We start from the raw sequence: 11,965 nt of genomic DNA, 5'->3' as shown, positions 1-11,965 counted from the left end.
CCATGAACTACCTTCCCACACTTTTGCTCTTGAAGCAAGGTGACCCTGCCTCTAAGACCTGCCTCTGCATGAGAATTGCATGGGGTTCAGCACGTTCAGAGGCTGTGAACTGGGAATGTAGGGAACATTCACTCTCTGCAGCATTCCTTCTCCTCCAGTGGCCTCTGGGAAATGCCCTTGTAATGCAGCCTCAGTCAGAGTTATTTCATTTGAGTTGCTCCGTCCACTAGAACCTCTGGAAGGCAGGTGCTTCAAGAGGTAGCTGCAGGAGGTTAGCCAGGAGGCTGAGATCCAATTTGCAAATACAGGCATCCCAATCTGTGCAGATCTTGGGAACAGCCACAGATCTTGCAGGCCAAACCCCTTTCTTATTCTACAGAGAAATAAAACATCACCTTATCAAATGAGATGATTTAAAGAAAAGACCCTGAATGAGAATGCACAAGATTTCCTCTCCTATAGTCTGGTAGCAAAGATTTTTAATAAATCTATTTATGCAGGGGTGGTACCATGTGATTGGAGAATAGCTAATGTCATACCAATATTTAAGGGGTGGGGGAAGTGATCCAGACAATTACAAATCTGTTATTCTGACCTCAGTAGTATGTAAGGCTTTAGAACAAATTGTGAAGGAAAGAATAATTAAATTCATGGAGTAATGGTAAAGGGGATGTAATGTAACCTGTGTTTACCAAAGTTACATCATGCCAGACGAACCTGATTTCCTGCTTTGAGAAAATAACTCATTTTTTTAGATAAGGGAAATGCAGTAGATTAAATATACTTGTACTTCAATAAAGCATTTGACATGGTACCACATGGGAAATTATTAGTTAAATTAGAGAAGATGGGGATCCGTACAGGCATTATAAGGTGGATAAGGAACTGGTTAGAGGGAAGAAAGAAGTGGGTTATGCTGAAAGGGGAATTATTGGACTGGAGGGAGGTTATTAGTGGAATTCTTCAAGGATCGGTCTTGGGACCATTCTTATTTAATATTTGTATTAATGACCTTGGCACAGAAAGTCAGAGTGTGCTAATTAAATTGGTTGATTATTCAAAGTTGGGAGGCATCATCAATATGGAGGAGAATATCAAAAACATTATATGGGAAGATCTGAATGACTGAAGACTGGAGTGACAGAAATGAGATGAAATTCCATAGTACAAAGTGCAAGGTCATGCACTTAGAAACTAAGAAGAAGAACTTTTGCTATAAGCTGAAGGTGATCAGCAGGAAGCAACAGGAGGAAGAGAGAGACCTGGGCAGGAAGCAACAGGAGGAAGAGAGAGACCTGGGTGTGTGGGTCGATCACAGCGTGACTATGAGCCACCAATGTGATGCAGCTGAGAAAAAGGTAAATGTGATCATTGGAGGTATCAGGTGAAGCATTCCCAGTAGAGCTAGAAAAACATTAATGTCATTGTACAAGGCAATGGTTAAACCTCAGCTGGAATGCTGTGTACAATTCTGGTCACACATGTTCAGGAAAGATGAATTCAAACTGGAACAAGTGCAGGGAAGATCTATGAGGATGAACAGGGGAATGGAGGACCTATCTTATGGGAGGAGATTGGAAGAGCTTGGTTTACTTAGTCTAGTGAAAAGTCTAGCGAAAAGGCTGAGAGAGGATATGATTGCTCTCTATAAATATGTCAAGGGGAATAAACACCAGGTAGGGTAAAGAGCTATTTAAGCTAAAGGACAATGATATCACAAGAACAAATAGATATAAACTGGCCATGAACAAATTCAGGCTGGCAATCAGAGGAAGATTTCTAACCATGAGGGGAGTGAGGTTCTGGAACAGTCTCCCAATAGGAGTTGTGGGGGCAAACAACTTACATGGTTTTCAGAGAGAGCTGGACCATTTAGGAGTGTGATTGTATGATGGGGTTGCTTGTGATGGTACTGCTCAGCAGCCCTGGGGCTCAGTTCCAGTTTATGTCTGCAGAATGTGTATGGGTCACTTTCCAGGATTATCTGGTTATATCTCAATTAATCCTTTTCCTGCCATTGTGTTGGCCTGGGGCAACTGGTGCACTTCAGTCCCTCCTATTGTTTTTATGTGGCATAATAGTCTAGTTTCTGTGGGCTGTAATACTTTGAGCTAATTCCAATTGTTGGGTATAGTGTGCAGGTGCAGGTGGTGTTTGTGGCCTGTGATATACAGGAGGTCAGACTAGGTGATCCAGTGGTCCCCTCTGCCCTAAAATTCTGACTCTATGAGATCTTTCTGACTACAGCTTGTTAACATTTTCAGTTTCAGAATTTTTAAATTTCAAAATTTGATTTATCACCATGAACTTACAATGAAATTTTCACAAATTGTCTCCCTCCCCCAACCCTATTTTGATCAACTTTAAAGATGGACAAGATTTTTTGGAAATTTCAAAATCCAAACGTTTTTCAATGTCAATCATTTGAATTTTGAAAAACAAGAATTGGAAAAAAAATGTTCAAAAAATAAATAGTCAAATATTTTCCCTTTCCCCCTCAAACAGCTCAATTTACTTCTACTTGGATCAACTGACCCAAATTTTTTAATGTTGTTATTCTTCTTGCTCCAGTATTCCCTACAAACACACATACACACACACGAACTATTAGCATTCTTCTCATGAGCATCATCAGAAGTCATAAGAAACTTTTGGCAGATTATGAGTAAATTGGGAGGGTATTTAAACACACTCAGAGAGAAATGTACATATCCACTGTTTATTGCATCTACACTTCCTACATTTTACTAGGCCATTGTGTGCCAAGGCAAGGTGAGTATTAGTCACTGGAGATTGTTGTCACAGTTTCAGAGTAACTAGACCTGTATCCTCCCTCTCTGTGGCCCACTCCAGGAGTGCCCAGTCAGGTCTCAGGTTTCCAGCCATCACCTGTCTATGGGCCAGGATCCTTGTTCCACACCCTTCTGACACGGGGATTTAAGGCTATGCAGTCCCCTGCCATCCTCTGTCTCCCTGAAAGCCAGCCCCTGTGCAATTCTCTCGGAGGACAATGACAGAGTTTTACCAGGAGTTGCAAATTACCACACAGATCTTTCTAAGTACATGTATTCTTAAAGTAAAAGCATTACGGAGAAAACAAAAATAACAAACAGATTTAAATATACACTAAACACACCAGGAGTTACCCATTAGTCTATGGAACACTAGTAAGCCAAAGTCTTTCCAACCCTTCTGCAAGTGTTGGGGCACCCATTGTACAGATGGCCCTGAGTCCATTTAAATCCAGCCTTTTTAGATCAAAATTCCTTTTTTTCCCCATCTGTTGGTCCCTGGAAAACCCAATTTGAACCAATATATTGCTGTGTTACTCTCTGAATGTGGCCGCTCCTTTTCTGCATAGCCTGACTCCTTTTCTGCATAGTTCTTTTATACCTGACTTCATCCAGACTATCACATGAGTGCTTCCTACTAAACCTCTTGTTTTCATCAAAACTCCTCTAATCCTAGAAGACTCCTGTAATATTTAGTCTGTGATGGCTTGTTCCTCCTTGGAAACCAACCAGATTTTGGATTCTTCTCTGCCTATTTGGGACAATTTATTTGAATGACTGCACTACCCAGGTTTTAATAGAATTCTGTCTGCCTTGAATTTTAGAGCAGGGACCGATCTCTCCAGTCATGATTGATGTGTACTCAATCAGGTCATCAGCTGTGCTTGCAGGACATTAGTATGCTGGTCTGGAGGTAAAACTTGATTACTTATAACATTCAGAATCGTTTCTCTGCCAGGAGCATGCTCCTTTCATATATTTAAACCAGTGTGTTTAAGCCTCATCTCCTAAATATCATTCCTATAAGTCTGTAGGTATTTGTTTTAGGCTAAAAAGATGGATCATGGTAATTTATTATCTGCTTCTTAGTAAAGAGTCCTGCTTAGTATAATGAAATTGGTGAAGTCCTCTTACTGAACAGCCAGAGATTTGACTTCTTTTATTACCTTAAGATTACATTTTAAGTAGAAATGAAATACTTTAGTCCTAATTGTGTGTAATGTAAACATACTGGGCTACCTATATGCCACTCAGTAATGGCTTGTACCTCTTATTTTGAAAAAATAGAATCAACATTTTATCTAATCTTATGTAACCTTCCATTCTTCACCCACCCACCTACTGGAGTTCTGGATGAAATAGAATCTGGAATCAAACTTTTGTACTTATGTTATCACCCCAGTTTGTCTCTCTTTTCCATCCTATGGCTCAAACTGCACTCTTGATCACACAGATCTTGTTCCCTTTCTGTCACCCTCACTCAGCACGTGACAACACCATTTCAAAAGGTCCTGCACTTAGGGACTAACAAGAAGAATTTTTGCTATAAGCTGGGGACTGATCAGTTGGAAGTGACAGAGGAGGAGTAAGATCTGGGTGTATTGGTTGATCACAGGATGACTGTGAGCCACCAATGTGATCCAGCCATGAAAAAGGCCAATGCAGTCTTAGAATGCATCAGGCAAGAGATTTGCAGTAGAGATAGGGAAGTGTTAGTACCATTATACAAGGCACTGGTAAGACCTCATCTGGAATACTGGTGCAGTTGCTGGTCTCCCACATTTAAGAAAGATGAACTCAAACTGGAACAGGTGCAGAGAATGGCTACTAGAATGATCAGAGGAATGGAAAACCTACCTTATGAGAGGAGCCTCAAAGAGCTTGACTTTTTTAGTGTAACCAAAAGAAGACTGAGGGGAGATATGATTGCTCTCTCTATAAACACATCAGAGGGATAAATACCAGGAAGGGAGAGGAGTTATTTAAGTTAAGTACCAATGTGGACACAAGAATAAATGGATATAACCTGGCCATCAAGAAATTTAGACTTGAAATTAGACAAAGGTTTCTAACCATCAGAAGAGTGAAGTTCTGGAGCAGCCTACCAAGAGGAGCAGTGAGAGCAATAAACCTAACTGGCTTCAAGACTGAGCTTGATAAGTTTATGGAGGGGATGATATGATGAGATTGCCTACAGTGGCATATAGCTGATCTGCAACTGCTAGCAGCCAGTATCTCCGCTGGCCAGTAATGGGACGCTAGATGGGGAGGACTCTGAGTTACTACAGAGAAATCTTTCCCAGGTGTCTGGCTGGTGGGTCTTGCCCACATGCTCAGGGTCTAACTGATCGCCATATTTGGAGTTGGGAAAGAATTTTCCCTTGAGTCAAACTGGCAGAGACCCTGGGTTTTTTTCATTTCCTCTGCAGTTTCCTCGGCACAGGTCACTTGCATGTTTAAATTAGTATGAATGGTGGAGTCTCTAACTTGAAGTCTTTAAATCATAATTTGAGGACTTCAGTAACTCAGCCAGAGATTATAGGTCTATTACAGGAGTGGGTGGGCAAGGTTCTGTGGCCTGCAATGTGCAGGAGGTCAGACTATAAGGCCAGAAGGGACCATCTATGAGTCCTCCAAAACTGAGTAAGGGTACAGAATCTAGCCAATAGGGAGTAGCACCTGTGCAACAGACAGCACAATTTGGACCTATTTATGTTATCTCATGCTGTCCTTCCCACTTTTTCGCTCTTCCTTTTGCTCCTTCCTAAGGCTATGTCTACACTGGCAACTGAACGACAAAACTTGTGTCTTTCAGAGGTGTTAACCCCTTCCCCCCGAAAGACAAAAGTTTTGCTGCGACAAGTGCCAGTGTGAACAGCACATTGTCAGCAGGTGCACTCTCCTGTGACAACGCGGACGCCGCTCGTTGGGGTGGAAGTTTTTTGTCGGCAGGAGCGCCGACAAACAGCGACTACACTGTGCAACTTTTAGCAGCACAGCTGTGGCGACACAGCCATGTTGCTAAAAGCTGTGTAGTGTAGACATTGCCTAAGAATTCCTTTTACTTATGCCACATCTTCAACTCTTTTCCCACGTGATTCTTCTTTCTACTGTACTTGGTCTGCACTAACTTTCTCATTTGAGTTCTTCTGACATCCCTTTATCCAACATTATGCTGAAATATTATCAGTGATAAAACCCTTTGCAACTGCAAGAGTGATTCCCAGCCCCCTTTCACTATCCCAGATTGATTTATTTAGCTCCCAAGGAGACAATTAAAACTTTAAGGCACAGAATTGCCTAAAAACCTTTTTAAAAGATGATTTTAAGAGATCGCATCAGCACAGTGACACACAGGTTAAAAGGCTTTAAGAACATATAGTAATTTTACTAGAAACATGAAACCGAGAAAAGAACTACCGCAATGTCAGCAGTTTGGAGCTGAAATTATTTTCACTGACCTTTTCCGAATGAGAAATATATTTTCATTTTCTCCCTTAAAGGAAGTAGAATGGGCTGAAAGCACACTGGACAGATTTGAAAATCAGTGGGAATCAAGAGCTATTTCTGCACATCATTGTGACTTCTTGTGCAATCTCTATAGTTCTGTATTTTGATTGTGCAATTTGATTTTTAACAGTATGGCTCACATCATTAATTCAGAGAGCAACATATGACAGCTATAGGGGTGGCACGGCTTAGAGGTTACAGCATGGGACCAGAAATCCGCCTTCTAGTCCTGATCCTGCCATTGATTCAATGTGAGATAAGGTAGGCGAGGTAATATATTTTATTGGATCAGCTTCTGTTGGGGAGAGAGACAAGTTTATAACTTGTCCCATTGGGGCCTAAACTCTGCGCCATGGAGTCTCCTGCAAATCAGCTGTTTCAGAAACGTGGTGTCAGGGGACAGTGGTAAAGCCTCAGATTCACCTTTTTTCTGACCATTGAACAAGGAACTCCATTAGAATACGAAAAATAGCATTATCCCTAAAGTAAGCATGTGTACACACACACGTGTGTGTGTGCGCGCACCTCTCTGCGCTTCAATGTGAAACGTCCACCCAGAGCCTTCCCCAGCCCCCCTCCTGCCTGGCTTTCTGTGTCTCTTCTCAATTATCTGGCTCTACACCAGCGAACCTAGCAGAGCTAGTTAAAGACATGGAATTGCACGTGTTTCCTAAGCATCCGGACACCGAAAACTAAATGGGTGGGAGTTCTGTCATGCAATGTACAACAAGCCTAGCACGAGAAAGGAAAGAGATGAATAACGGAGAGAGCACGATAAACGTCAGTGGGGCTAGAAGCAATTAAAAAAGCAACCCCAAACCGCAGGCCCCGAGCCCAAGGAGACCCTGTGATAATCTGTCTGCATTGCTGGAGCATAGACGGCAACAGGATTAAGGCACCTCGTGCTCCTCAGCAGGATCATGTGATGACCTGCTGATTCCAGCAAAAGGCAACATTTCCCAGCCAAGCTCTCCCTCCCCTTGCCTGGCTGATGCTCCAGCCACACGGAAACTCTCAGCAATCCTCAGTCAGTGGTAATCCCATCCCCCTGCTTTTAAAAAAATGTCCCTCAATAACAGAAACCCCAGTTTCACAAAAGACAAGACGGAGGGAAATTTCTAAATGTGCAATTCACCCAGCAATTTAGGGGCAGTGGAAGGCTCCCCCCATCCACACACAGTGGAATGACTGCAGTGCTGCTTCAAAGCAGGCATAGAGGGGCACTCCCACACCCTGCGTGCAGCACAGCTAGGCTCTGCTTAGGCCAGCGGAGAAGAAGAAAAGGGTTGTGGATAGTCTGGAACACAGCCAATGTAACATCAGTTACAACATGTAGATCCAGTGTCTGCAAACTCCCTCCCAGGGGAAATCATGGTCCCTTTTCCAGATCAGGGGATGGATGGCTGCAGCGCTGTTCCAGGTTGACTCTCTCCCCTGCAATTTTCTCCCTGTAATTTCCCTACTACAACGTTTTACTAATGGAGGAAGCCAGGAAGCATGTCCTGGGCTGGTGTTAACTGTCATAGCTGCACTGATCTCAATATAGCTATTGGATGAGGACCTGCCCCTAAAAGTTTATAATGGAACCTTCTGTCAGAGAAGGGATGCTGTGAAGTTATTCTGCAGTGAACCAGGCTAGGAGGAAGAGAAGTGTTTTCAGTCTGAACACGTCACCAAAACCAAACCCTTAATTCTGCACTGGATCCTACTTTCACACTCTCTTTGGCCTCATTTTAATAGGGTCATTTTATGAGTCTCAGACTGAGGGGGATAGATTAAAAATAAAATTAATAAAGTTTATTTTAATCCAGAGATTTGCTATGCTTATTTAATTCAACAGACTTTGTCTATTTTTTTTTAAACCAAATCATTATTCTAATGCACATAAGCAAACAAGGAATTAAAACGGCTGTCACTATTTCTGTATCCAAGTTTTACTTGGTCTACAGTTGCCAGAGGAAAAGGGTCATGTGACAGGCAGAAGATAACTGCTTATAATAAGTCTGTGTATGTTGAATGCTAAAGGGGAAAATAAGTCACTTGGATTTCACCCAGAACATGTGATAATCAGATTAACAGAGAATTGTGTGTACGTGTAGTAGATGGCGAAGGAGATTGAAGGGTGCACGGTTTAAAAAAAAAAAAAAAGGCAGGAGTGAAACTTTCCCACTGGAGGGGAAAAATTTATTTCATATGCAGGGCTGTGGCAGGGGTTAGATCTATTCATGCACTGAGCCACAGCACTGAAGGTTGCCTGCTGTTGTGTGAGGATGTGTCTCTTGGCCCTGGGTTTCCTGCTGGGGATTCTACAGCCTTCATCCGGGCAGTTCCCCCGAGCCTGTGCATCTTCAGAGAGCCTGCTGAGGAAGGAATGTTGCCCACTGTGGGCTGGGGACGGGTCCCCTTGTGGGGAATTCTCTGGCAGGGGCTCCTGCCAGGAGATCCTTCTGTCCCGTGCCCCACTCGGGCCGCAGTTCCCCTTTACAGGGGTGGACGACAGAGAGGACTGGCCTGCTGTGTTTTATAACAGGACATGCCAATGCAACAGCAACTTTATGGGATTCAACTGCGGGGAGTGCAGGTTTGGCTTCTCAGGGCCCAACTGTGCCAATAGGAGGATGCTCATGAGAAGAAGCATCTTCCAGCTTAGTAGCAGAGAGAAGAATAAGTTCCTTGCCTACCTCAACTTGGCAAAGCACACCCCCAGCCAGGACTACGTCATCGCCAGTGGCACCTATGCTCAGATGAACAATGGCTCGACCCCCATGTTCAGGAACATCAACGTTTACGACCTCTTCGTATGGATGCATTACTACGTCTCTCATGACACCTTGCTAGGTGGGTCAAGCGTATGGAGGGATATTGATTTTGCCCATGAAGCCCCAGGTTTTCTACCTTGGCATCGGCTGTTCTTGCTGCTGTGGGAACACGAGATCCAGAAGATCACAGGAGATGAGAACTTCACCATTCCTTACTGGGACTGGCGAGATGCCGAAGGCTGCAATGTCTGCACCGATGAATTGATGGGAGGCAGACACCCCACTAACCCTCAGTTACTCAGCCCAGCATCCTTTTTCTCCTCGTGGCAGGTAAGGACTGGCTGGCAGGGAGGGAGGGCTGGAAGAGTGGCTTTATGCTAAGAGATCTGATACATTACATGCTAATCGACTTGTGGCAAGAGGGAAATCTAGTTCACCAAAATAAATCCTAAATTACCTTTTGGGTGCATCACTGCACCTAAAGCAAGGTGCATAACACGACATTGCAACAGTGCTGGATAGAGACATCCTGCTAAGAGAAAGTAGGGCATTTGTATGCAAGTCGCCGGCGTACAGCCTCTTCATGGCAGTGTTAGTGTCTGAGCAATGGAAACAAAGGCACGGAGTTGTCATCAATGTGCTTTGCAATCTGAAAGGCTTTCCACCCCCTGCCCCCTCACAACCTCTTTTTCCAGCCAAGATTTTTAAACTATCCAATTAAGCTTATCTAGTTTAAAGTGAAAAGTCTTTAGTGCACCCAAAAGGATTGGCTATGCTGTTAACAGCAGTCATTTCCAAATAAAGTCCGGTGATTTATTCAAAAGAAAAATAAAAGCTAATCTCCCTGTTAAAATGGGCTAAGAATTTAGCACTCAGAGTCTTCCTACATTTCAAACAGTTCAGCTGAATCTATAAAGCAATAAAGCCTTGCTTATTTGTCTAGCTGAAGTGCATCCAATATACATTGTGGTGTCCTAGTGCAATGCACTTTTGGAGTTTAAAGCTTTAAAGGCTAGGTCCTTAGTTGGTGCAAACTGGCATTATTCTTTTGACTTACTTGGAGATACACCAGTTTACACCAGCTGAGGATCTGGTCCTTTGTTTCCATGATTTAATGGACTGTCGGACAAATTCACCAATATGCTCCAGCAGCTCTGTGATACTCTGGTGTCACAAAACAAAGACAAACTTGGCTAACGCCAGCCTGGTAAACTGGATTTGTGGCTGTTTTGCATCACCAGAGTAGCACAAAGTAGCAGAATATACCAATGAATCTGGCCCTGTATTTTGAACTGATGCATGGCTCCTTTCAGTTACAGCAGTGTAATCAGAGTATTGATTTAAGTGGAATTCCTCTGGATTGACACCAGTTCAGAATTGTAAAAGTACCGAAATTGGTCCAATATATAGAAAGATGTCATTTGTCTCAGAGTGTGGTTTTCTCATTCCAACAAAAAGTGAAACTAGCGAAGTCCTGCAGAACTTTATTTATATAGTCCCATATGTGCATGTGGCACTTAAACACATGGGGTGAAATCCTGGCACCATTGAAGTCAGTGGGCGTTTTGTCATTAACTTCAGTGGAGCCAGGATCTCACCCAGAGAATACAGCAGACCCATGTCTGATTTCTCACTGGTCTAAACCAGGAATAACATGAAGTCAATGCAGTTGCACCAATGTGAAACTGATGTAAGTGAAACTAGAATCAGGCCTATTGTGCCTGTCCTGTGGAGTGTGAAGTCTAATTAAGACATATATAGCACACTGGAGGACAGGTCAATAGTAACAGGGTGCAGGTATTATAACAGGATTAGCAAGTTTCTAGCTGTCTCCACATGTACGTAATACTGTTTCCTACAAAGCAGGAGGGGTCAGTGAGCGGTGCTTTGCTTACCCTTTCAAAGGTCTGACTGATATAGCTAGATATGTATAGCTTCCCTATCAATGTAGTATCTGAGCACATAAAAGCTTTGCTACAGTACATTTAAAAACCAGCGGTGTTCTATAATTTACCATTTCAGGCTGGCTGTCATTCAGATATCCTATAAATGAAGCAAAGCTTCTCTTACCAGACAAATCTCGTCAAAATAAAGTCTTTGTATGCCTTAAGCACAAAAGTGCTAGTGTGGGGAAGGTGAGAATGCAGCATGTTTTTAAAATGTTTAGTTTTGGGGTAAAACTTCCAAAAGCACCTCACAGTCCCATTGTCAACATTTCCTAAGTCACTTTTGAAGATGGGGTTTAGGCATGTAAGTCACTTGGTAATATTTTGTAAAGTGCCTATTTGTTAAAACTTTCAAACCAGTTCCAACTATGACTTCGCATTCAATGGCTCTGATTCCCCTCTAACATTCATGTGTAACTTACTGACGTCAGTGGATTTACTCCTGAACTACGATGGCAAGATAGTAGAATCATGGTTTGACTTGGGGAGCATGTGGTCAAGGTACAAGTTAGACTGATGTTCCTTTAGTACAGTGGTTCTCCAACTATGGGGCAGGCCCCCCAAGGGAGGCACGGGAATCTGTCGAGGGAGGTGTGAACTGTGTGCCTTTTTAAAAGAGCTCTGGCTGTCAGCCCTGGGGCGGCTGGGGCTTGTGCAGAAGGGCCATGCACAGCCGGGAGGGGAGGGGATGGGATAAAGGGAGCAGCCGGAGCCCCGCCACCCCAGGGTTCTCCTTCCTCGCCCCCTCAAACCCTCACCAAAAGGCAGCCCAGGCTTGGTCTCTCCTTTCCCCGCCCCCAAGTCCCTCACCGGGAGGTGGCAGCAGCAGTGCAGAAGTAAGGGTGGCAATGGGGCGCTAAGTCTGCTGTGAAAAGTGATATTGACAAATATCACTTTTCACATTGCCACCCTTAGTTCTGCACTGCTGCTGGTGTGGCGCTGGCTTCAGAGCTGGGTG

The 11,965-nt window shown here is 43.5% G+C and overlaps 1 protein-coding gene across 1 annotated transcript in view; it reads left to right on the top strand.

Moving 5' to 3' along the window:
* The first annotated feature begins 8,572 nt into the window (after positions 1-8,572).
* TYR (tyrosinase) overlaps positions 8,573-11,965 on the top strand; it is an 85,849-nt gene continuing 82,456 nt past the window's right edge. The window contains exon 1 of the mRNA XM_065421911.1: positions 8,573-9,391. Within this exon, the coding sequence (XP_065277983.1) occupies positions 8,573-9,391 (819 nt within the window). The remainder of the gene's footprint in view (positions 9,392-11,965) is intronic.

This window comes from Emys orbicularis, chromosome 1 (genome assembly GCF_028017835.1).
Source record: "Emys orbicularis isolate rEmyOrb1 chromosome 1, rEmyOrb1.hap1, whole genome shotgun sequence".
In the NCBI taxonomy this organism is placed as follows: Eukaryota; Metazoa; Chordata; order Testudines; family Emydidae; genus Emys; species Emys orbicularis.
The sequence above is the reverse complement of the archived record's forward strand: the minus strand, read 5'-3'. Positions and strand labels throughout refer to the sequence as shown.